At 52.7% G+C, this 25,051-nt stretch overlaps 1 protein-coding gene and 1 long non-coding RNA gene across 10 annotated transcripts in view; both read left to right on the plus strand.

Annotated features, from left to right (window-relative positions):
• The window catches only part of IL4R (interleukin 4 receptor), a 36,286-nt gene extending 20,485 nt beyond the window's left edge, over positions 1-15,801 (plus strand). For 6 of the 9 annotated variants that reach the window (XM_047713717.1, XM_047713718.1, XM_047713720.1 and 3 more), the window contains 8 exons: positions 606-744; positions 1,674-1,825; positions 3,181-3,332; positions 8,194-8,350; positions 9,538-9,634; positions 11,257-11,335; positions 12,346-12,395; positions 13,211-15,801. In XM_047713717.1, coding sequence (XP_047569673.1) covers positions 606-744; positions 1,674-1,825; positions 3,181-3,332; positions 8,194-8,350; positions 9,538-9,634; positions 11,257-11,335; positions 12,346-12,395; positions 13,211-14,735 — 2,351 coding nt within the window. In that variant the 3' untranslated portion in view covers positions 14,736-15,801. Of the gene's footprint in view, positions 1-605; positions 745-1,673; positions 1,826-3,180; positions 3,333-8,193; positions 8,351-9,537; positions 9,635-11,256; positions 11,336-12,345; positions 12,396-13,210 lie in introns of those variants that run through there. The other 3 variants (XM_047713722.1, XM_047713723.1, XM_047713724.1) reach the window with 3 other exon arrangements.
• Positions 3,339-6,835, plus strand: LOC125090752 (uncharacterized). The gene is made up of 2 exons (XR_007124470.1): positions 3,339-3,654; positions 3,866-6,835. It is a non-coding gene; the product is annotated as an uncharacterized LOC125090752 (long non-coding RNA).
• Positions 15,802-25,051: the final 9,250 nt, after the last annotated feature.

Raw genomic sequence — 25,051 nt, forward strand, 5'->3', positions numbered from 1 at the left:
TTGGGCCACTCATTCAGCAAATGTTTACTGGCCCTTTAGATGCCAGGCTCCTAGGATAATCAGTGAACAAAACAAAGATTCGGGCCTCGAGGAGCTCACCCTGTAGTGGGAGGGGACAGCTAATGATGAATGGTCCTAATTATAAATCAGTTGTAAAGAGTGATAGAAAAAGACAGCACAGAACAGAGTAGGGAGCACACATTTGAGGGGGGTGGGGGGGAGGGGGCGGAACCAGATGCGAGTTTTGGACACAAGGTAAGTTTGAGATACTTGTTAGAAATCTAGACTAGAAATTTCTTAGATTAGAAATTTCCTTGATTTGGCCTCAAAGGGGCAAGTAGTGGAGTTTCCAGAAGGTAAAGGTAGACCCCACCTCCTGGGGTATTCTTCAGCTTCAGGAATCTTCCCCCATGCTGGCTGGGAAGCTCCAGAACCCCACCCTGCCCCCAGCTCCCTGAAGACTGGCACACAGCTGGGACTGTGGTCTCCTTGTTTTGTGCTCGACTCCTCAGTCCTGTCTGGGCTGGTTTCCGACTTGTCCTCCGGTGCATGTACCCCTTGCTTGTGTGACTCTGGCTGCTCAGAGCATTCCTGTGTCCCCGCAGGGAGTGTTAAGGTCCTGCAGGAGCCCAGCTGCTTCTCCGACTACGTCAGCATCTCTGTCTGTCAGTGGGAGATGGACGGTCCCACCAACTGCAGTGCCGAGCTCCGCCTGTCCTATCAGTTGGACTTTATAGGGTCTGAGTAAGCCTGGGGTGGAGCTGGGATTTGGGGGAGGCTGGGCCTGGAGGGCTGGGGATAGAGTGTGAGTGGTAGAGTTCACTGTGTTGTGCGGTGGACCATGGAACCCAGGGTACATTGTACCAGGTGGGTCACTGGAACCATCCACAGCACCTGGAGTGCTCTTCCAGGCAGGGCTCAGAAGGTGATCGTGTGCCCAAGGCACGTAGTTAAAAGGACATCCTGGCATATGCCACACACCAGAATGTAGGGTCCACCGACAGAGACATTCCAAGGTATACCAAGCTGGATGGGCTGTGCTTCAAAGTGTGGTACAATGGCCTAGACCAGGGATCTGCAGACTATGGCCTGAGGCCCACACCCGGCCCACCACCTGCCTTTGTAAATAAAGTTTTATTGGCACGCGGCCATGCCCATTCGTTTCTGCATTGTCTGGCTGCTTTTGCACTACAGCAGAGTTGAATAGTTGGGACACACACACTATGGCACTCAAAGTCCCAGATATTTGCTATCTGGTGCTTTGCCGAAGACATTCATTGACCCCTAGCCTAGCCTGTGAGACATGGGGCACTGTCCACTGGGATAAACCGTGCTACCCAGAGGTACACTCAGACACACACACACACACACACTCTCACATTGTTATGAATTCCTTAGTGCCTTTGTTTCTTCCCTTTCACTGGCTTTCAAGGGGGAGCCAAGTTCCAGGACCATGGCCATGGCCAGAGCCATATAAGAGTCCGTAGTGGGTGTGGCATGTGGCTGTGGCCAGCAAGGAGAGCAGCGCTTGTCTGTTGTCCTCACCACACCCCTGTCCCCAAATCTGGTACTGGGGGCAGAGTAGTTGGGAAGCCGGTAGAGCATGTGTCCCGTGAGTCATGTTCCAGGAATACCCTGAACATAGTGACCTAAGGCCACCTCTGTGTCTGCAGGAACCGCACGTGTGTCCCCGAGAACCGAGAAGGTGCGGTGTGCGTGTGCTGCATGTCCATAGATGACGTGGTCCAGGCCGACGTCTATCAGCTGGACCTGTGGGCTGGGAAGCAGCAGCTGTGGGGCGGCTCCTTCCAGCCCAGCAAACATGGTGAGTGGGGCATGGTGGGAAGGGCCCAGATTAGGGGGGGTTCCCGAACCCCATCTGGGCTCTGGGGCAGGGGTGGCCAGGCTCCAGTTGGGGGAGTGAGGTACAAGCAGTCTTCTGCGTATTCACAGACACAATGAGATGTTTTTTCCTCCTTTCCAGGCCTCAGTCCTCCCATCTCTGAAATGGGACTGGGCTCCCTAGCACATCAGGTCCGCTTTAGCTTTTATATTCCAGCCTCCTGATTTTAAGTGCCCAGACTGGGGTCTTGAGATGAGGCTTCTGCTTAATGGAAGGCACGCTGGCTGCCGAGCTGAGCCGGCCTTCCACCCTCTGTCGCCTGGTCCGCTGCTTCTGCTTCAGACAGTCCAGACCACTGAAGGCTGATGTTATCCTGGCAGCCTCAGTCCCCACAGCAATTCACCGTGATTCTGCTGTGGCATAGTGATGGGAGTTTAAAACACCATTTATTGTTGTGTGACCCTGGGCGAGTCACATTACCTCTCTGAGCCTCATTTTCCAGAAGAGAGTTATCCCCATTTTACATCCGAATACAATACAGAGAAGGCAAGTGACCTGCCTAAGGTCACATAGCTACTAAGCCACAGAGGAGAATTTTCACCAGTATCTACAGAGTTCAGGGCTCTGCAGTTCCTGAAGGGCCTATTTGTGCCACCCACGGTCAGTGTTTAAAGAGACCAGTGAGCAAACCCATGAATTAAAATCATTTCTGCACACATGCATTGATTTTAATACATATTTTATACCTATGATTGCCTGGATAGGATTGCTGAAAAGGAGACTAAGTTTTAAAACACACGAATCCAAATAAAAACAGTGAGTAAGGACATAGTACATAGATGGGCCAAAAGTGTGAAGGACAAAGGTGAAAAAGGCCAATTTAGGGTCGGTTGGGCTCACACATTTTGCATTTCACTGTAGAAAGCTGGTTAATAACCACGAGTGCCAAGTAGAGTTTTAGCAACATTATAATTGGTATTACAGTTGTTGTTCTCTGCTGAGATGCGATCCATGTAGGAATCCAGAATTGTGCTACAGAGGTGTGGCTGGCTAAAAATCTAAAGATTTATTTATTTATTTATTTGGGAGAGAAAGGAAGAACAGAGGGAGAGGGAGAGAATCACAAGCAGACTCCCTGCTGAGCAAGGACCACCCCCCCCCCGCCCAACATGGGGCTCGGTCCCCCGACCCTGAGACCATGACCTGAGCCCCAATCAAGGGTCAGATGCTTAATGGACTGTGCCCTCTGGGAGCCCCCACAGTTGACTAACAATCTCGTGGGTCAACCCCCTCCCCACACCTGGATAAGCTCCTCACCAGGCATCTCTTCTCCACAGTGAAGCCCAGGGCCCCCGGGAACCTCACGGTTGACCCCAGCGTCTCCCACATGTGGCTGCTGATGTGGACAAACCCATACCCTACCGACAATCACCTGTACTCCGAGCTCACCTACATGGTCCACATTTCCAATGAAAACGACCCCACGGACGTGAGTGTGTGCGCCAGGGAGCTTCTCCACAGTCCTTGGGACTCGGGCAAGTGGAGACTCAGGCCCTGGGGCCTGACTGCAAAATCGGGGACCTAGAGCTCGACTTCCATCCTGGCTCTGTGCTGGGTTCAGTCCTTTTTCATGGAGAGAGGAGGCCCCAGGCTCAGAGCCTCCCACCCCCACTGGACAAGTTCAGCCAACATTTCATGCTGTCCCTCGGTCCCCACTGCATTGACCTTATAGGATGCTAATGGCATCCAATTTGGGCTTTGCCATCACCGCAGTGATTGTGAGCTTGCTTCTTAAATGAATGTAGTGACAGGTTTTTATTTTTTATTTTTTTAAGATTTTATTTATTTATTTGACAGAGAGAGATCACAAGCAGGCAGGGAGGCAGGTAGAGAGAGAGGAGGAAGCAGGCTCCCTGCTGAGCAGAGAGCCCTATGCGGGGCTCGATCCCAGGACCCTGAGATCATGACCTGAGCCGAAGGCAGCGGCTTAACCCACTGAACCACCCAGGCGCCCCGTGACAGGTTTTTAAAAGGGAGAGCTGAGGTACAGCAGACTATCCAGGAAATACCAGTAGGAGTTGTATGCAGCGGTGGGGAGCTTGGCTCCCTTCTGTTTCAGTTTCCGGTGGGGACAGAGCTCATTTCCTGCCGGCCTCCTATTCCCCTCACACATTCCCAGGGGAGGGGCAGCATCTGAACCCCTCAGAGCTGGGTTCGGATACCTGCTTCCGCTCCCCAGCTGCGTGATCCCGGCCATGCCGCGTAACCTCCTTGTGCCTCAGTTGTCTCATCTGTAATATGGGTCCCACAAGAGTACCTACTCCCTGGGCTACCGAGAGTGCAGAGTGTATGACACGGACAGGCTCTCCTGCCTGGCACCCAGTGTGCTGTAAACATTGTTCTCCTTTTCTCCCAAGTGCCATAGGCCTCGGAAAGCCCCATCTGCCTTGCCCTCCCACACCTTGGTCTAGAAGTCATGACGTCAGACTCTCGGAGGGCCCCCTCTGAGGCACGCCCCGTGTCCGGGGACCCTAGGCTGGCTTGGCTTCTGCCAGGGAGCGGGCTCCTCACGTCTTCAACTCCCACATCAGCCTCTGTGGCTGCTTCCTGTCTTTCTGCCTCAGCCAGGGAGGGGGAGGGGTTGTTGATTCACATCTCCCCGGCTCTCAGGTGTGGTTTCTCCCCTGGCATGGGGCCTGGGTGTCGGGTGGGAGCGGTAACAGAGCAGCTGGGTGCTCACAGCAGAGGCCCAGAAAGCGTGGGATGAGGAGCAGGTTCCATTTTGGAGCTAAATCCCCTCCCCGTGTCCTGGGAAGTGTAAGGCTTATTAAGAGGGGAGAGAAGGGTGTGACCTATGGGGTCCAAAGACATGTTCCTTATTTGCTTATGGTGGCCGGCTCCTGGTTCCGGGAATCTGTCCTGCCCTTGGTGCCCCGCTCTTAGTCTGCACTGGCTTCATTTTTAGGCAGGTTCTTGCCTCCTGCAGTGGCCAGTACATCCACCAAGAGCTCCATGCTCCATGCTCGCTACCTGCTAGAGCCACAACGGGAAAAGTTTCTGTTGCCCGAGAGTCCCAGTAGAAGTTCTGGGGCCGGTGCTCGGTTGCCTGGCTTGGCTCACATGCAAATCTCCGAACCCAGCCCAGGCTGTGGGCAGGAATGAGGGTGCGGGTGCTGTGCTCTGATTGGCCAGAGGCGAGCCACGTGCCCTCCTGGACCTGCAGGTGGGGTCAGCCCCACCTGAGCCAGATGGCTGGAGAATGAGGAAGGGTTGGCTCCTCAGAGGGAACTCCGGGAGGGAGAAACGGGGACAGGAGCGACTGAGACACACTCAGGTTCAGGACCTGGCCCCGAACTCCGGCCAAGGTGGGAGAATTAACCAGCATACCCAGGCCATGGCTCCGTTGTCACAGACATGCTCCAGGCTGCCCAGGGCCTCAGAATTCTGGGTCCGGCTTCTCTCGTTGTGGGGCAGAGGCCATTGGGACACTCCTCACCCATCCCTCCGAACTCCAGGGACAGACCCGACCTGTAGAATTCCCCTCACTGGTCATTGGCCAGCACTGGTCACATGCTCCTCGCTAACCAATCACAGGCTAGGGAGTGGGATGGCCACGATTGGTCTCGACTAATGAGGATTAACTCGGGAGCGGGACCTGGAAGCTTACTTGTCCCGACCCTGTTGGCGTAGACGCTGGGTGCGTGTCCAGCCCTGCTTGCTGCCGCATTACAGGCACCAGTTGTGGCTCAGACTCAATGGGACCAATCCTATTTATTTATTTATTTGTTTGTTTGTTTGTTTGTTTGTTTATGGTATAATTGACATACAATAGTGTATGCGTTTCAGGGGTACAACAGAGTGATTTGACGTTTGTGCCTATTGCAAAGTGATCCCCACCATGTGTCCAGTTACCTACCACCTGTCCCCCTATGAAGTGAATAGAATATTAGTAGCTGTGGTCCCCATGCTGTATATTCCTTGGATGGGATCAGTTGGAAGGAGACGTCTTAGAAATTGTCTGTGGGATTGGAGGGATAAAGCTACTCAGGGTCCTGGATGATTTCTGAACAAGGTTCTACAAAGGAAGTGGAGTTTTACCCTGGGCGTTGAAGGGTGTCCAAGAGCTTTCTAGATCGGGAAGGGAGGGAAAGGTAGGCTGCATGGAGGGAACCCCATGAGCACAGGCGTGGAGGTACAAGGATGCAGTGATATCCCGCGAGGAGTGTGGGGTGGGACATGAATGCTATGTTCATGGTCATAAAGGTTCCCATTTCCTGCGTGCCTGAGATGTGCTAGGCTCGACCCAGATCTCTGTCCACTGGAAAGCCTTGCAGGTGGGAGGCTACTGGTCTCTCTACTTTAGTGACAAGGAAACCGAGGCATGGAGAGATGGACCGACTCACCCAGTGTTGCTGGAAATGGCAAAGCTGGGGTTGGAGGCCGGGATTTGAACTCCAGAGCCTATGCTGTTTGTCCTACCTTGGATCTTTCTCTTAGGAGTGGCCTCCCAAACACCGGGCCTCTTGGCCAAAACAAAAGCCACAAGGAGTTTCTTGCAAGCTCCGATTTCTCTTCCGTTTCTTAGTAAAATATTTCCCAATCCCCTTCTCCTCTCCAGAGTATACAATTCCTTTGGAGAACTAGGGCCAGCTGTGACTTCCTGCTTACTCATATTTAGAAAGAGAAGAAGGCTGTGAGTGACTGTCCTCCTCTTCCTGCCCCCATTTCCTCCTTCAACCCCCTTCCCAACCTCAGCTCCACTGGGAAGCTCTGCGACCTGTTGGGGCTCTGTGCAGTACCTCCCCTCAGCTCACTTTACACCAGACCATTTCTCCAGGCATGCATCCAACCTGCACGCAGAAGCAGAGCTGGAAAGGGTTGGACCTAGTGGAGAGAGGAGCCCCAGGCAGAGGATTTGGGGTACTCCCATGCCATCAGAATCAATACGGAACACAGAAGTTTGTTTGTTTGCTTTTTTAAATAAAAGTAATACTTACATGTAGTAAAAAAACTCAAATGGTAGGAAAGGACTTATGTTTGTAATAAGTTTGTATGTAATATGTTTGTAATAAGTATGTAATATGTATGTAATAAGTTTGTATGTAATATGTTTCTCTTGTGACCCCACTGCTCCCGTCTCCTGCCAGGAGGGGAAGGAAGGCCAGGTTAGAGCCAGCAAGTGGCCTTGGAGGCGTGCATACCCTTCCAGAGAGTGATGCATGGACAAGCAAACATGTGTTCATCATGTGTTAGCTTTCTTTTGCTATATAATAAATCACCACAAACGTAGCTGTGTTAATCAGCACGTATTCTGTTGACCCACAGTTTCTAGAGGCCAGATGTTTGGGTGCGGCTGAGCTGGGACCTCGGCATGGCCTCTCGCAAGGGTGCGGTCAAGGACTTGGCTATGGCTGTGGTCTCATCTGAGGCTCGACTGGGGAAAGATCTCTCCCGAGTGCCAACTGTGATGTTGGCGGCGTTGTTCCTTCCAGGCTGCTGGACTGGGGGCTGCAGGTTCTCGCTGGTCCTTGGTGGGAGGCTTCCCTATTGTCTCCTAGCCAGCGGGATTCTAGCCTTACAGGATATAACCCCATGCATGTGGTCCCTACCTACCCTTCATTTTTGCCTCACTCTGTTGAATAGGAGCAAGTCACAAGCCCTATCCACACTGAAGAAGAGGAGAGTACACACAGGGGTGTGATACAAAGTGGGAATCCGGGGGCCATCCTAGAGTCTGTTTTTTTTTTTTCTTTTTTAACTTAAAAGGTGGCCAACAGCACAGACTAATTTTCATTACCTTTTTTGTTGACTAACAGGTCTTAGAAGTCCCTTCCCAGAGATTCTAGGCCTAAGTTTGGGCTTGAGTGTGAAGGCTCCAGAGAGCCCGCAGAGGAGAGAGAGGCTCAGGCTTTTTCTGTGCTGTAGAAAGGTCTCTGTCATGCTTCCTACATGCCAGGCACTGTCCTCTGCATTAACCCTCACAACCACCCTGGGTGGGGTATGGACTTCTATTACCACTATTTTGCAGAAGGAGGATATCAAGGTCTAGAGAGATTATGTCACTTCCCTAGGGTTCCACAGCTAGAAGGTGGTAGTAGGGACTCTTACTCTCATTTTACAGATGAGAAAACTAAAACTCGGGTTGCCCCCATAATGTCTCATGGCTGATCAGGGAGCCTGGGCGGGGAGGGGGTGTGGTGGGGTGAGGGCCAATTCCCTGACTCCTCCCATTGTAGAGATGTCAAAGAAAGGCCCGAATCAGAGGAATAACAAAATGCCCGGGCTCATGGCTCTTAACCACTGTGGGTGCAGTTAAGCTGACGCACTAACATGTCCCTTTCCTCTACCAGTTCAAAGTCTATAATGTGACCTACATGGACCCTACCCTCCGTGTGGCAGCCAGCACCCTGAAGTCTGGCGCTTCCTACAGCGCGCGAGTGAGGGCCTGGGCCCAGAACTACAACAGCACGTGGAGCGAGTGGAGCCCCAGCACCATGTGGGTTAACCGTGAGTATCCACAGGGAGGCATGGGCAGGCGGACCATCTGCTCATCCCTTTCATGCTGTAGCTAGACATCTGCTCCAGCCAAGCATCCACGTTTCCCTTGCGTCAGGTGCCTTGAACCACGGGTAACGGGATGACTGGCAGACTGGTGTACTGGTCAGGGTGGGCACGTGAGGCTACGGTAACAAATGAGCCCACGGCTCCGTACAAACACCGTAGAAATGCATCTCTTGCTCACGTAACAGTCAGCATGAACCTAGCTGGTTTGGGTGGGGGGGCGGTTTCCTCCCTGTGGCTCCCTCACTCCCTGGGACAAAGATTCCTAACCTTTGTGTGTTGTGGACCCCTTTGGCAGTCTGGAGAAGCCTGTGGACCCTGTCTCAGAATACTGTTTTCAAATGTGAGAAATATAATATGTGGGATCACAAGGGGAAACTAACTTTATTGAAATGAGGTTATAAAAGTATTCTAAAATATATTTGTTGTTGACGAGTATACACTGCTTTATTAGCACCATAAAAATCAGACCTAGTGGTACTTCTTGTACACGCTGTCATTTCAGAGTAGATGAGTGTCAGTGATATTTTTGTTGATTTCTATTTGTGCTGAGTGGTTGATGATGCCGTTACTACTGTGCTTTCTCTGTCCATCGAGGGCACGGAGGGATGGGAAGGGGCAGCAGGAGAGAGGGCATGAAGGAACTTTTTGGAGCAGGTGACCGTGAAGTGAGCGAGAAGTAGCCATCGGTGTGTGGACACCAGCAAAGGTCTCCAGACGGGTGTGCCGTGTTCTGTATGACGTCCCCATGACAATCCTGTGACATAGCGGTCCGTTAACCCCAGTGTACAGATGAGGCATAGAGAAGCTGGGTCACCAGCAAGGATAGGACAGGGTCAGGCTTTGAACTCTGGTAGTCCAGGTCCAGAGTCACTGCTCCTGACCTCTGGGCTTCAGGAAAGAGAGAGCAGCAAGTTCAAGATCCTGGGGTGGCACTGGGCTTTGGAGGAGCAGGGGACAGTGAGGCGGCCATGTGACAAGGGCTCAGAAGAAAGGGATGAAGTGGGAGGGCTTGATGGCAGCCAGCTCACGCAGGGTCTCAGGCGACCCTTTCCTGAGGCTTCCATCTCCTGGAGGCAGAGAGCAGGCGGTACCCCGCACAACGCGGGCTTACGGCTTCCCTCCCGTTCCAGACTATGAGCCCTGGGAGCAGCACCTGCCGCTTGGTGTCAGCATCTCCTGCCTGGTCATCCTGGCCATCTGTCTGTCCTGCTACATCAGCATCATCAAGTGAGTCCTGGGCTTCGGCATGGGATGCCACCAAGCTGGCCACCCCGGGGTATGCCGTGTAGGTGGGAAGCCGCCACAGGACCTGTCTGCTTCCGGTCCCTTCGTTCAGCTATAAGTATTTTTTTAAGCAGCTGCTATTCACAGGACACCGAGGCAACAGCCAAGGGCAAGGCTGACGAGGACCCTGTGCTCCTTCTGGGGAGACAGAAGATGCCAAGTCAACCAGTAGCCATAGCTGGTTTTCCAGAGCCATCTGTGGGCTGAAGGGAGTTTACCAGGGCATAGGGGAGAAATGTTTGGGGTGCTGTGTTGGATGGGGAGGCCAGGCAGGCCTGACGGGGTAGAACGAGCTGGGGAAGGACCGTTCTCCGGCAACAGCGAGGTGGGTCACCCTGGGTACCCAAAGTGAGGTCCACACACAAGGGGCACGTGGAAGTAGACAGAGGAATGCTGGACAGTTGCCGCGACGGAGTCTGCAGATCTGGGTTCGGATTCTGGCCTTGGAGTTCGGTAGCTTCGTGGCCAACAAGAGGCTGACCATCTTGGGTCCCTCCTTTGTAGGTTGAAGGAGCGTATTTCGTGAGTCCTGAGAGTCCCGAGAGAGTGCTGGGTCACAGTGGGCAGGGAGGGTAAAGGAGCCTTGTTTCCGGTGAGCTCAGACGCTTGGAATCCCAGTGTCTCACGGCCTCAGCCCTCCCATCTAGGAAATGGGTCTGGTGAGCCCTCACCCCACAAGGCTTATAGATGGCTGGAGAGTGACTGAGGGAGGGGGGTCTTGCGCTTTGGGTCCCACAGCAGGTGCACAGGCAATGCAGGCTCCCCTCTTCTGGTCTTGTCACTGATGGCTCTGCGTGACCCCAGGCAGGTCTTCTCCCCTTCTCTGAGCCTCAGTTTCCCCTCACCTGTCCCCCCTCCCCCCCCCCCGCCAGGAAGGCTCTTTCCCAGGCGTCACCGTGGCTCCCACTGTATCCTCAGTCGCCTCGCAGAAGTTACCTCCTCGGAGAGGCCTTCTTGGATCACACTCTCCATTCTCCTCTCTTCCCCATCGTCTTTATTTTTATTCATGACCCTTAAGTGGCTATGGCTGATGTCTGTCTCTTCTAGAAGGTCAGTTCTGCAAGGGCAGGGATTTTCTCATCTTCTTCACTGCTGTGTTGCTGATACAGTGAGTGGCACGTAGTAGGTGCTCTGTAGATGTGGGCTGCCTGACCGAGTGGAATGGGCGAGGGCCAGTCAGAGGTGATCTGAGAACCTCTCCTCCCAGTGCTGACACTCTGTGGCTCCAGCCAGACCCGGACGGAGAGAAGGAATCTGTTTCTCTCTGGGTCTCCTCAGCTTCATCGCTGATGGGGGAACCCAGAACTCTGTCCTGATTCCCTGGGGCTCGTTCCTACCGAAGACAGAGGTGGCCACGACAGGAACTCCTCTCCTCCCGGAGCACAAATCTGAGAGTCATGCCCACAGTCCAGCTGCCACTGCCCTTCTGGGATTCGGGTTTCTTCCTCTGTAGAGTGGGATTAGGGCAAGACATCCAGGAACCAGTCAGCATGGTCTCTGAGCCCGTCATGGAAGGAGCATCAGCCCGGCCATGATGTCTGATACCTCTTCCTTTTCTTTTTCAGGATTAAGAAAGGATGGTGGGACCAGATTCCCAACCCAGCCCACAGCCCCCTAGTGGCCATAGTCATCCAGGACTCACAGGTAGGAGTGTGGGCCGGGAACAATGCTTGGGACTGCCTTTGCAGGAGGTAGGATTCAAAGCAGCTGGGATGTTAAGGATCCCAGGTGGCTTTTGGGACTGCCCACGGGAAGTCAGGAAGGTTCCAGGGTTTCAGCAGCTTCGTGTGGTCGGTCACTAGGAGCCCAGAGGCCTTCACTCCCCGCCCCTTGCCTCCCATGGATACTCTGTTCAATTGGAGTGGGCTCCTCTGGGTTGGTCACTTGGATTCTTACGTCCCTTGGGAGGAGGTGACCCGTGAGGTGCCTATACCAAGACAGGAAGCCACAAGGTGAGGGCGATGGGGACAGGCTTCCTGTGTCTTCCCCTTATGAGCAGAAAACTGCCCCCAGGACACTGGCAAATCTCTCCTCAATTCTCATTGGTCTAAATGGTGTCACATGCCTGTCCCTAGAGCATTCCCGGGTAGGAGACAGAGGAAGTGCTGTTGGTGTATCAGTTAGCTTTGCTGTGTAACAAATCAGCCCACATTTTAGAGAGTCAGAAGGACAACCAGTGACTTAGGCCTTGCTTGTGTAGGTAAGCGGTCTGGGCTCCATGTGGTGGTGCGGGTAGAGGGATCTGGGCTGGGCCCCTTCCCAGAGGCCTCCCTCAGAGATCTGGAAGTTGTCTGCCTCTTACCCGGAGCATGGGGGTGACTAAGCCGTGTCGGTCATCGCGCTGGCTGGCCCAGTGTCGCTTCCAAGGCATTCTCTTGGCCAAAGCGAGTCACCCGGCGAGGACAGATTCATGCAGTAGGAGGAGCTTCAGAAGACTGTGGCCATTTTTACCATCAGTGCTAGCAACTTAGTAGCAGGCAGTCTCACTGATTCCCAGGATGCTGAAGTGCGGAGAGCTGCGGTGACCGGACTGGGCCTCCGGCTGGTGTGATAGCAAACCTTACTGCCCTTTTGCAGCAAACGCTCACCGAGCTGTGTGCCATGCTCAGCTGTAAGGCCTCTCCACCCCATTTCACTGGCTGTCTCTATTTTAGGTGTCACTGTGGGGGAAGCGGTCCCGAGGCCAGAAACCAGCCAAGTGCCCGTATGTATACAAACTTGGGTCATAGCCTGTGTGGATGCAGAAGGGGTTGGAATTAGGGTAGTGGGCCCACCTTAAGAGTGGTGTCACCCCCCCACCCAACCTCTAGGTCTGCCTTTTCCTCCTCAGCCTTCAGCACTTGTCTTGTGATACTGGGCAGGAAGAGGGATGGTCTGGGGAGGTGGGCATGGTGACTGAGCCCCCTGAGTTTCACAGGGGGGTCAGGCCCAGGCGAACCCCCTTGGAAATGCAGTTTGGCCTGAGCAAGGTTGATAGAGGTTACAAGCCAGACAGTAGTTACAATGTTGGTGTAATTACATACTGGTTGGCAGAGAGCCGCCATCTTCAATCCTTGAGTATCTGATCATCACCCTGGCCTCCCATTGTCTCTGTCACCTCTAGCTCTTCCCCCAGGGCCTCCCGGACTGTGGGACTATCACAGTCCAGTCACTAAAGGGTTGATTGCTGGCCCAGCAGGGGGCTCCAGACCATGGTCATTACTTATGCTTTGGTATTGACAGATATTTTAAATTGCTAAGTATTTTAAATATCATTGTCCCTGTCAGAGACTTTTCCTTGTTTGGTTATGTGTGGCCTCCAGAAATCCCAAAATAAAACACAGGCCCTGCCTGCAGGGAGCTCCAGTGTAGTAGTGGAGAGAGACTGATAGATTACTGATTATGAAGCCAGGAGGCCTGTGTGCAGTAGATAGACATCAATCCGGAACAATTTCAGAGCTGGGCTTTGACGGGTGAGTAGGAGTTTTTCCTGCAGAGAAACTGAATCCTGACCAAACATCTCTCTGCTCTCGCACACAGACACTGGAAGTCCTGTCTTACCAAGCTCCTTCCCTGTTTGCTGGAGCACGGCATGGACAGGGATGAGGAGTGCTCCAAGACTGCCAGAAATGCACCTTTCCAGGCTCCTGGAAAATCAGCATGGTGCCCCGTGGAGGTCAGCAAGACGATCCTCTGGCCAGAGAGCATCAGCGTGGTGCAGTGTGTGGAGCTCTTTGAGGCCCCAATGGAGAATGAGGACGACGAGGAGGTGGAGGAAGATAAAAGAAGCTTCTGCCCATCGCTCCAGGACAGCGGGGGTGGCTTCCAGGAGGGCAGGGAGGACATCGCGGCCCGGCTGACAGAAAGCCTCTTCCTGGACCTTCTTGGGGGGGAGACTGGGGGCTTTTGCCCGCAGGGTTTGGAGGAGTCCTGCCTTCCTCCTCCTTCAGGAACTGAGTGCACTCAGAGGCCCTGGGCTGAGTTCCCGGGGACAGGGCCCCAGGAGGCATCACCCCAGGGCTGGGAGCAGCCTCTGCACCCCGAGTCTGCTCCTTGGGCCCCTCTGACCCAGAGGCCAGCCAGCCCGGCTTTCCCAGAGATGCCCCCCGTCGTCACAGACAACCCCGCGTACCGCAGCTTCGGCAGCCTCCTGAGCCAGTCCGCAGCTCCCGGGGAGGGGGACTCTGACTCAGAGCAGACTAAACGCCCCGGGGAGGTGGACCCCAGCGTCCCCTCCACCCCCCAGCCCGAGCCAGAGAGCTGGGAGCAGATTCTGCGCCAGAGTGTCCTCCAGCACCGGGCGGCCCCGGCCCCCGGCCCTGGCAGTGGCTACCGGGACTTCGCATGCGCTGTGAGGCAGGCCGGTGTCCCCGATGCCGACGGGGTGGCGGGCTTCAGCCCTTCTGGGGACGCGGGCTACAAGGCCTTCTCCAGCCTGCTCCCGGGGACATCTGGGGGTAAGGCCAGCCCTGGAGACGGGAGCTACAAACCCTTTCAGAGCCTCCCTCCGGGCGGCTCGGGGGCCCCCTTCCCCATCCCCCTGTTCACCTTTGGACTGGATGTGGAGCCACCACGCGGCCCTGGGGACCCACCTCTCACAGACAGTGCCCCGGAGCATCCGCGTGCAGAGCCAGCAGGGAAGGCAGGGGACAGGTGCAAGACCCTGCTGGCCCCAGAGCCAGCCACAGACGCCCTCAGGGACGACCTGGCCGGCAGCATCGTCTACTCGGCCCTTACCTGCCACCTGTGTGGCCACCTGAAACAGTGGCATGGCCAGGAGGAGCGTGGCAAGGCCCACGTGGTGCCCAGCCCCTGCTGTGGCTGCTGCTGTGGTGACAGGTCCTCGCCGCTGGGGAGCCCCCTTAGGGCCCCAGACACCTTGCCAGCGGGAGCTTCCCCGGAGGCCAGCCTCTCTCCAGCCTCCCTGGCACCCCTGGGCGTCTCAGGGGAGGACAAGTCCTCCCCGTCCTTCCAGCTGGCCCCAGGCAATGCGCAGAGCTCAGGCCAGGCCCCCGGAAAGGTGACCGTGCTGTCCACAGAGCCCACGTGCACGAGCGCTTCTTAGGGGTGTCCTCTCATCGCTGCCGTCTACAGGGTAGGACCGTGCCTGCCACAGGTGGAAGCCAGCCCTGGAAGGTGGCTGGGCTGGCAGATTGATGAGAGACTTGGAAGAACCCGGTATGAAGTGGTGAGGTGGTCTGATGCAGGGAAACAAAGACCAGACTGCGCCCCCCAGATCTCCCAGCCTTGGCCTGGGCTCAGCACATCCCATGGGAGTGGACGGCGTGCGGGGGGCAGAGGCAGCTTCAGAGATCGGGAATTCCTTGGGAACCTCGGCTTGTGCAACAGCCGTTGGCCTCCTCGTGGGTCCCCAGCTTGTCCAGGATGCTGTCCCTGCCGTGCCCCCCGCTCACTGCGAGGCCTTCTTTGTGTACCTCCTCACCCGGGAACTCCTGTCTCGTCCAGTTCTGGGATTAGCTGCTGCTGTCCCGTGTGTTGGACGCCGAGCCCAGAAACTAATCTAGCCAGCCGGTGCGGGGGAAGGATTTGGAGGCCTTGGGAAATGGATGGGTGTTGAAGTCCAGGAAGGGTCCTCATTTACTCAGAGGTGCCCATTCACCGAACAGACCTCCTTTGGGTTGACACTGGAGGCGGGATCTGGGTTGGGGGGGGATGGGGCCCTTCATTAGGAGTGGGCGACAGACACAAAAGGACACAGAAGATTGTGGTGACCAAGCCACCAATTTGCCTCCAGGTTCCCACATGACTGTTAAGACTGGGGGGTGCTCCGGTGAAGCATAGGATCCCCAGAATAAACACAGCCAGCCACCTTGGGGCCGCTCTGTGCCTGCAGCCGCGGGAGGCCAAACGGAGGGAGTGGCCCCCCTCCAGTGACCCAGCCACACTGGGCGTTCCAGACGTTCCACACCAGGCACACTTAGCCTGCACATTGACCTGCTCCCCGGGTTGAGTAATGCTTGTTTGCATCTCAAAGATTATTTTATCACCTGGTATGTCTCAGCGGGGGAGGGTGGAACAGGAGGACTTGGGGTTTTGTATAAATAAAGGCTCTTTATCTCCTTCCCCGCCCTCCTCCCCCATTTATTAAACAAACATACTGCTAGACCTGGTCCAGAGCACTTTATCTCTTTTATTTAACTCATTGGCTCTTCCCGTCCACAGGAATCGAGGTCCAAGAGGTTAAGTAACTTTCTATCTCAACTGGGGTTCCTCAGAGACAAGGATTCAAGAGCAGGTCATTGCTTTAGGAGGCAATTCTAGGACACTTTGCTGACGGGTGCGGAGGTCAGGGAAGGTCAGGAGGCAGGAGAGGGTGTGTTATCCAACAGAGCTAGCCTGGGCAACTGCCCCTCACCCCTTCGGGAGCCCTGGTTGGCCATGCACGGTGCATGCCCAAGGGCATCCCTGCAAAGGTGGGGGAGCTGGGGTCCGGTCAAGGGCTGTTTCCAGGGACTCATTCTCCAGCACTCCGGTTGCTCCAGGAAACAAGTCCCCAGGCTGAGAGTAAAGAATATTGGAGCAGCCTTTGGCACATCAAAAGAGATGCAGACTGAGTATTGCCAGGAGCTGCTACACTTTGCCAAGGTCACACAACTAGTCAGTGGCAGGCCCGTCCGTAGCTGAACCCAGGCAGTGTCTCCATTAGCCAGGCTGTCTGGAAACGATCCCAGCCCGACAGCTAGGCAGATGGCATGAGGACGAATACACAGAATTTAAGCTCTATGTCGGTGATCACTCTGGTCTCTGAGTAGCTACCCTGACGGCCACACTGGCAAAAGAGGGGGCTCGGTTGTTTGAGGTTCCTTTCTGTTCTGGCATTCTACACAATGCATTGTTCTCCAAATTAGGCAAGGAACCCCAAGGCATTTGGGGTATGAATCCCCAGACCCCTTCTTTCCTACATGCCCTTTATCCTGCCCAGGCCTTGGCTTTCCCATTCGTAAAACAGGAAGGATAATAAAGCCTGCATCCTAGGGATATCCTGGAGATAGTCTCCCTCCTCCTCCTCACCTTCATCATCTCTCGGGCTTCCTCCAAACTTCCCTGGTGGGTCTCTGACGGCTCCCGTCACCCTTGGTTAATCCTGATGTGGGAGCTCTGCAGCCTTTGTCCTCCCTCTGTCCCCAGGCTCTCCCGCTTAGGCCCCCTCCTTCATTGGTCAGGAGTTTGCAGCCTGGAAATTCACTCCTTCACCCGAATGTGTATTAACTACTCCCAGAAGGTCAGTTATCAAAGGAAACACAAAAATTCAAAATTACAAGCATGGATCAAAGTTTGAGTTTAGATTTGCAGGAAGGGAATCAGAAGGAAAGAGAAAAAGGAAATGTTGGCTCAAAGAACAGGTTTTTTTTTTTTTTGTTTTTGTTTTTTTTTTTTAAAGATCTTATTTATTTATTTGACAGAGAGAGATCACAAGCAGGCAGAGAGGCAGGCAGAGAGAGGAGGAAGCAGGCTCCCTGCTGAGCAGAGAGCCCGATGCGGGGCTTGATCCCAGGACCCTGAGATCATGACCTGAGCCGAAGGCAGCGGCTTAACCCACTGAGCCACCCAGGCGCCCAAAGAACAGTTTTTGAAAGGGATTTTTGTAGCAAGACAAACAAATGTCCAGCATAGCACTGTCCGGCAGAACTTTCTGCTACAAGGAGAGGGTTTCATGCTGTCTACTGCAGTCCACGTGTGGCTAGTAAGCACCTGAAATGTGGCCAGTGTGGCCGAGGAACTGCTTCTTACATTTTATGGATTTAATTGACATTTATTTTATTTTTTTTTAAAGATTTTATCCATTTATTTGACAGAGAGAAACCACAAGTAGGCAGAGAGGCAGGCAGAGAGAGAGGAGGAAGCAGACTCCCTGCTGAGCAGAAAGCCCGATGTGGGGCTCGAACCCAGGACCTGGGATCATGACCTGAGCCGAAGGCAGCGGCTTAACCCACTGAGCCACCCAGGCGCCCCTTTAATTGACATTTAAATGTAAACAGCCACCTGTGACTGGTAATTATAGTATTGGACAGAACAGGGCTTCTAGATCATTTTCTTCGGACTTATCTTTGTCCATTGTCTCAGTGTGGATCCGGAAAGATGGAAGGAAGAATGAGAACTGGCTGCCCCAAACGTTTGCCCCAAGAGCGGCAGAGGAGGGGGATCTGGCGGATCAGGCGAGTCCAGCTCAGGATTGCCTCCCCCTACCCAGAGCTGGAAGTAGGCTCCGGGTGTGGGCGGAGCGAGATGCTGGCAGTGGGAGTTTCCCAGCACCCCGCCCCATCCCCCCCACCCCGCGGGGCTGGACCAGAGGTGTGAGGAGCGGCTAGGGAGGGGGCTAGGCCTCCCAGACCCCGGGCAGCCTGAGATGCGTTGATTTCGGGGGATCTCCCCCGCCCCGGGCCCCACACATATCCAGCCTTGATTTTACGAAGATTCCCCGTCCCCCTGGGGGAGGTGTGTCTCTGTTTTGTTTTATTTTATTTTATACTTTATTTTATCTTTTTAAATTTTTGTACACAAAATCCCTGCTTCCTGTTTGTTTGTGTTTGATTACTAAATTGGCACGTGCCAGTCTTCTCCAATTCAGAGAAAACATAAAGGTATAAAGAGGAAAGTGAAAACCACCGGAAATCCCATCCCCCGCCAGATCCTGGCACCCTGTGGGCGGTCACCGAATGAATGTTTGTTTTTTGAAGGTGTAGCTCCGTGAACATCCTGTTGAACAACCTTTCTGACATTATTTTCCCACGAATGTTATTAATAAAAAAGAGAGAGAGAGAGAGAGAGAAAGAAAGAAGAGCCCAGCAAAAAGTTTTTGAGCCACTGCAAGGGAGGCATGAGCTCATCGGACCCCCACAGCAGGGTTATGACGTGGGCGGGACTTGCCCATGACCAGAGCCCTGATTCCTGACCCCTCTTGGCCACCATTTGCCCATATTTGCAGACCCCTCTTGCAGGTCTCAGAACACTGAGGCTCCGAGAAGCAAGGGCTCTGCCCTCATCCTGCCTCGTTTAAACCCGCCTTTGCCAATCCAGGGATGTGTGACTGTGGGCAAAGTGCTTGACCCCTCTGGGCCTCAGTTTCCACCCCATCAAAGACGTTTAAGAGAGGTAGCATGCAGCCCGCAGGGGCGGGGTGGGGAGCAGATGTCGTGATGGGTGCCCAGCTGATCTTGGGATGCCTGATACCTGATGGTAGCTGGTCAATGTCAGTTTTTCCTCAAAATCCCACCCTTTCCACGTGTTCATTGACAAGCCAGAGGCACCTGTCCAGTGCCTGGGACTGGCTAAGCCAGATTGGCTGCCGGCTGGCTTCTTAGTCCCTGCTGCCCCCTAGTGGCCGCTCTGGCCCTAGCGTCTGCCTCTGTCCCCGTGGTTCCAAGTCTAGGGCATTGCCACGCCCAGAAAAGTTGGCCTGGGACATCCTGGTGCCCGGTCCCCACCTCTCTTTCTTTGCCTTTCTCTCCCAGCCCCATCAGCACCTCACAAAAGGCTCTGACATACATTAGGAATTCAGAGTGCTCCAAGGATCTGGTGTGTGGCCGGAGGCCAGTCCCATAGCCTCTCTGTCTAAACTGGGAATGTTACTAGTACCACGCTCAAGGACCAGTAGTTAAAATTAAATATGTTAATTCATGTAAGCCTTAGAATGGTGCCTACACATGGTTAGTGCTGTCCAAGCTTGCATTCTTATTATACGGAATGGGTCTGTGGCTGTTGAGGGAATGAGGGCATAAGACACAATTAAAGAGGGGGTGCCTGGGTGGCTCGGTCAGTTGAGTGTCTGCCTTTGGCTGGGGTCATGACCTCAGGATCTGCTTCTCCCTCTGCCCCTCCTCCCTCTGCTCATGCTCTCTCTCTCTCAGATAAATGAATAAAATCTTACAAAAAAACCAGTTAAAGGATATAATGACATTTTCAATTTAATGCTACTTTATTGCAAAAAAGGTCAGACTGGTACAATAGAAATCCAAGACAGAAATGGTCCCAATGGCATCATCCCACCAATTCGTCCAACATCTTCTAGATGTTCAGATTCAGAGTCCGTGCTTGTGTATGTGCAGAGGTGTTGACCATTATGTGTCTCCCCATCTATCCATACACATTAGATCTTCTCCCTCGCACCCCTGTTGCAGGCTGGCCCTCCTTTCTGCTCGCATTCTTCCATACCTCCCCCATCTCACAGGGTCTTGCCCAGACTCTGCTTCTCTCCTCCCCCCAGACCTGAGGCACCAAGCTTTCAACAGATCTTTCCAGAGAAAGAGAATGAGACAAGAGAGGCTGGAGTAGGAGGACGCTAATCTCATCTCATCCCATGGGTACAGCTAGGCAACGCTCACGTCGGTGTAGATAACGCAGGGCAGGAGACAAGAGATGCCGGGAGAGAGAGAGAGAGAAACACTGAACCAAACCTGGAATCTGATCTCCAGTCTGAAATCTGACTCCAGCCACAGAATCACTTCTGACTCAAGCCATAATTGGATTCGTGACCCATGCTATGGACCTAGTCATGATCCTGGGGGCTGCACACTGACCCCAGCCACATGCTGACCCCTAGCCCTGGTCACAGACTAAACTTTTACCCCAGCTGTAGACTGATCTGCGGTTCTGGCCATCTGGACCCCTCGCTCCTATCCACTGACACCTCACCCCATCCAGGAACTGGCATTTCCTGATTTGGGGCTGGTAAATTCAGCTCGAGTTGGTCAACAAATCGGGTCCTTCCTCTTTGTCACAGACAAGCAGTGCAAACTGGCAGTTCTCTTTTCTAACCGAAGGGAGCAGCAGTAGGAGAAGGTCCCTCCGCCATCACCTGTGCTGCTTTGGATGTGATGTCTGGTGGTTTAGCAGCCGTCTTGTGATCATGAGGGGACAAGACTGGAGATGAAAGATAGTGTCTGAATATGGCAGAATGGGAGAATAAAAAAGCGTGGGTCTTTGATTACATTATCAAGTGATCAAATCAACCTCTGGATTCTTAAATAAACCATAAACCTGTTTTCATGTAAGCCACTACAGAGTTTCCTTTGCAACCATAAAACAGCCTTAAAGATTGTGGTACATAGAATAAGGAACCTCCAGAGATACTCACATCCTAATCCTAGGAAACTGCGAACATGTTATGTTACATTGCAAGGGAAAGTCAAGATTGAAAGTGGAATCAAGACTGCCAATGGGGGGTAAAAGACTGCTGATGGATTGATGTTGCAATGGAAAGATTAGCCTGGATTGTTCAGATGGGCCCCAGGCTCATATAATCCCAAAGGCCCTTCTAAGTGAAAAGGGGATGTAGGAGAATTAGTGTCAGAGAGAAATTTGAAGATACGGCTGCTGGCTTTGTAGATGGAAGAAGAGGGCCATGAGCCATGAATGTAGGTGACCTCTAAAAGCTGGAAAAGTCAAAGAACAGATTCTCCCCTAGAGTCTCTGGAAAGAATGCAGTCCTGCCGAGACCTTGATTTTTAGCTCGGTGACACCAGTTTCAGTCTTCTGACCTCCAGGACTATAAGATAATACATTTTAGGGGCATCTGGGTGGCTCAGTGTGTTAAGCTTCTGCCTTTGGCTCAGGTCATGGTCTCAGGGTCCTGGGATCGAGCCCCGTATCAGGCTCTCTGCTCAGCAGGGAGCCTGCTTCCGCCCCGCCCCTCTGCCTGCCTCTGCCTATTTGTGATCTCTCTGTCAAATAAATAAATAAATAAAATCTTTAAAAAAAAGATAATACATTTTATTTTCAAACCACTGGAGTTGTAGTGACCTGTTATGGCAGGAACTAGGGAACTATGACATGGATATTTCCACGTGTCTGATTTGGGGTTCTGGACACATCCCAGCCTTTTCTTCAAGCCCCAGGTGTATGTGCTGGGTGGTCAGAGGCCACAACGCAGCCAAGTCAGCAGGTCAAGCCTCTTGCCCACTCCCTATCTGAATACCAAGAGTCACCATTTTGAATTCTTTTTTTTTTTTAAGAATTTATTTATTTATTTGACAGACAGAGATCACAAGCAGGCAGAGAGGCAGGCAGAGAGAGCGGAAAGGAAGCAGGCTCCCCACTGAGCAGAGAGCCCGATTTGGGGTTTGATCCCAGGACCCTGAGACCATGATCTGAGCCAAAGGCAGAGGCTTAACCCACTAAGCCACCCAGGCGCCCCACCATTTTGAATTCTTAATACTTTTTCAACTAGAAGACCTGTGCTTTCATTTTGCTTTGAGCCCCTCAAATTACGTAGCCAATCCTGAAATTGGGCCATTCCTTGTCTCCAAGCCTGAGCCCACCACTCTCTCTGGATCCCAAAATGCCATCATCCCCCTGTGTTCTAAGCTTTTTCCCTCTGAGGGCTTCTTTCCACCAATGCATGTCTCTGTTCAAGTCCCTTCCATCTGCAAACAATCAGAGGTTCCCTCCACCCCTCCTACTTCTCCCTCCTTATCTCTCTCTCCTTCCCTCCCCAGCCACATTCTTGAAAGCTGTCTGCTCTCAGTTTCCACTTCCTCCCTGCACACCCACTCCTCAACCCTCTCCGTGCAGAAGCTGCCTCACTTCTGCCATGAATCTGCTTTCACCAAGACTGGGCACCATGTTCTGGTCTGTTTCAATCCATACCTTTCTGCCCTTCGTGGTTCTCCTGCTACTGGCTCCTTGTTCCTGTTCAGGCTCCTTTCCTAGGGTCTTCTCCTCTGCCCGACCTTTTTTTTTTTTTTTCAAGCATGGGATGGAGAGGGGCAGAGGGACTTCCTGCCCAGCATTGAGCCCGACACAGAGCTTGATCTCACGACCCTGAGATATGATCTGAGCCAAAATCAAGAGTTGGATGCTTAACCCACTGAGCCACCCAGACGCCCCTCCTTTGCCCTACCTTAAACATCTGGAGTCCTCAAGACCTCCCCCCACACCCACACACACACACTCCATCGGCAATCTCCTGTTTCCGTTGTGGGGGACGAAAACTTTTCTTATACTCTTCAAAGGTTCTTCTGGCTGGTCTAAGAATTAAATTGATATGAGAAAGATTAATGGGAGGGAAAAAAACCCCAAGTTTAATTAGGTACACGTGGAGATCCAATAATAAAATTCAGACCTGAGTAATGACCAAAAGGATGCAATTTTTATATGTTTTAGACAAAGAAACACAAGTCTCTGAGGAATTGACAGGACCAAGAAAACGTGCCTGGGAGCTTCGACTAGTAAAGAGTTCTAAACAAAATTTGGGTTGGGGCAATAAAGGAGTAAAAGTGACAAGGTTTGTTTATGCCTCCTTCTTGGCCCTGAATTTCCCACCTCTGGTGTTAGCACAGGGAGGGAACCTTTCAGATGGAAGATTTCAGATGGAAGCTTTCAGAGGGACAGAGGAAGGGTCCCAGTGCCCTTCTGGCCTGGGCTGTCTTGAGTAACTTTAATTCAAAATAATCAATATAACAAAATGCCACATTTTGGGTTGCTTCCCCTGAACCCCATCACCGTAGAGTTAACTACCACCTTTAGTAAATCGGACTGGAGTTTCATAAGGCAGGGACTGTGTGGTCCAAGGTAACACAGTGGCTGGCTCATAGAATGTGCTCAATAACATTTGATGAATGAATGAATGAATGAATGAATGGTGTCTTTTAAATATATCTCCCCAGCCCCAGTCTCTTGCCTGAACTCCAGACCCATATATCCATCTCACTTCTCCAGACACTTCCCACATCCTACCTAGCACACATCACTATCTAATGTGATATTTTTAGGACATATTCACCCTTCTATTTCTTACCAGGTCTCCCACATCTCCCCCACTAGAAGGTAGACTCCATGAGGACAGATTTTTTGTTTGGTTGGTTTACTGCTGTATCCCCAGGGACTTAGAGCCCTGTGTGTGGTACACAGTAGGTGCTCAATAAGTACTTTCTGAACACATGGATGGGTCTCCACGTGGATGTCCCCACATCTTAAAATCCGTATATCCCAAACTGAGCCCTTCATCACTCCCCCCAAACCTCCTCCTTCTGGGTCTCAGTTACTAAAGCTAGAGAGCAGACATCACCCCCCCACCCCCTGCCCCAGACTGCCCACTTCCTCCCTCCCTACTGAGATGCAGGCACGGGTCTCTCTTGCTCACAGTGCCTCCTAGCTCCCATTAGGCAAAAGTGTGGGTCACATAGGCTCAGGATAACCCAAGTATGGGACATTTACCCCAGGGCAACCCAGGTGGGGGACACCAACTCCCAGGTCAGGGGGGCCGGGGGGCGGCGCTAAAATGATTTTAGGTGTTATATGGGTGCAGTGCAAAAGGGCACCAAACCGAGAAGCAATTCCCTTTTCAATTCTCTTTCTCTTCTTCTGACTAGTCTTCCACAGGTTACAGCATCTCGCTAAGATTGAATAACTCAGTTTTGGTTTCATTTTTTTTGTTTTTACAGTTCCCTTCTGTTGATGCTAAAGGATTCTGGTTATCCATTCGTGATGGTGATGATGCTTCCTTTTTTTTTTTTTAATGCTTCTTTTTTAAAAATAAAATGATTTAAATAAAATGAGTACATCAATACGAAAACAAGTTTAAGTACATAGTGGGGGAGGAAAAGAGGAAAGCATGGAAGGTATAAATCTGTGGCAGTATGGGTGAGGGACAGAAGTCTGGAAGACACTGGTCTACAGGCCAGAGTCCAAAGCCCATAGCAACCTGGCTCCTGGCTCCTCTCAGTCTTTTCAGCCCATCCTATACCCTAGACACCATGACCTGTCACCCCTGGATACCACGACCTGTTGCCCCTGGACACTGTGACCTGTCACCCTGGACAAGGGGACCTGGTCATTCCTAGACACCTTGACCTGGGGCCCTAGAATCTATGAGCTGATATGATGTTCTGATTAATGATAAGAAATATATCTTTGGCCTTTATTCTGGCACAGAGGTCCTAAAACCCTTGGAATTTCCTAAGTGATTAGAACAATGCGTGTCTTTTGTTATGTTAATGAGGTGACCTTTGGGAAGTCCCTAGGTCACCTAAGGATGGGGGCTGGTTGCCTGGGGAACCAACCTTTTGATGGATTGAAAGTGTCAGTCCTGGGGCACCTGGGTGGCTCAGTGGGTTAAAGTCTCTGCCTTCGGTTCAGGACATGATCCCGGTTCAGGACATGATCCCGGGGTCCTGGGATCGGGCTCTCTGCTCAGCAGGGAGCCTGCTTCCTCCTCTCTCTCTGCCTGCCTCTCTGACTACTTGGGATCTCCTCTCTGTCTCTGTCAAATAGATAGATAGATAGATAGATAGATAAATACATACATACATACATACATACATACATACATAAATAAAAGTGTGAGTCCTGCATCCTTGACCTCTGGGGAAGGGAGAGAGGCTGGAGATTGAGTTCAGTCACCAAAGGCCTGGGAGTTAATCA

The sequence above is a fragment of the Lutra lutra genome, chromosome 18 (assembly GCF_902655055.1).
Source record: "Lutra lutra chromosome 18, mLutLut1.2, whole genome shotgun sequence".
NCBI classification, from domain to species: domain Eukaryota; kingdom Metazoa; phylum Chordata; class Mammalia; order Carnivora; family Mustelidae; genus Lutra; species Lutra lutra.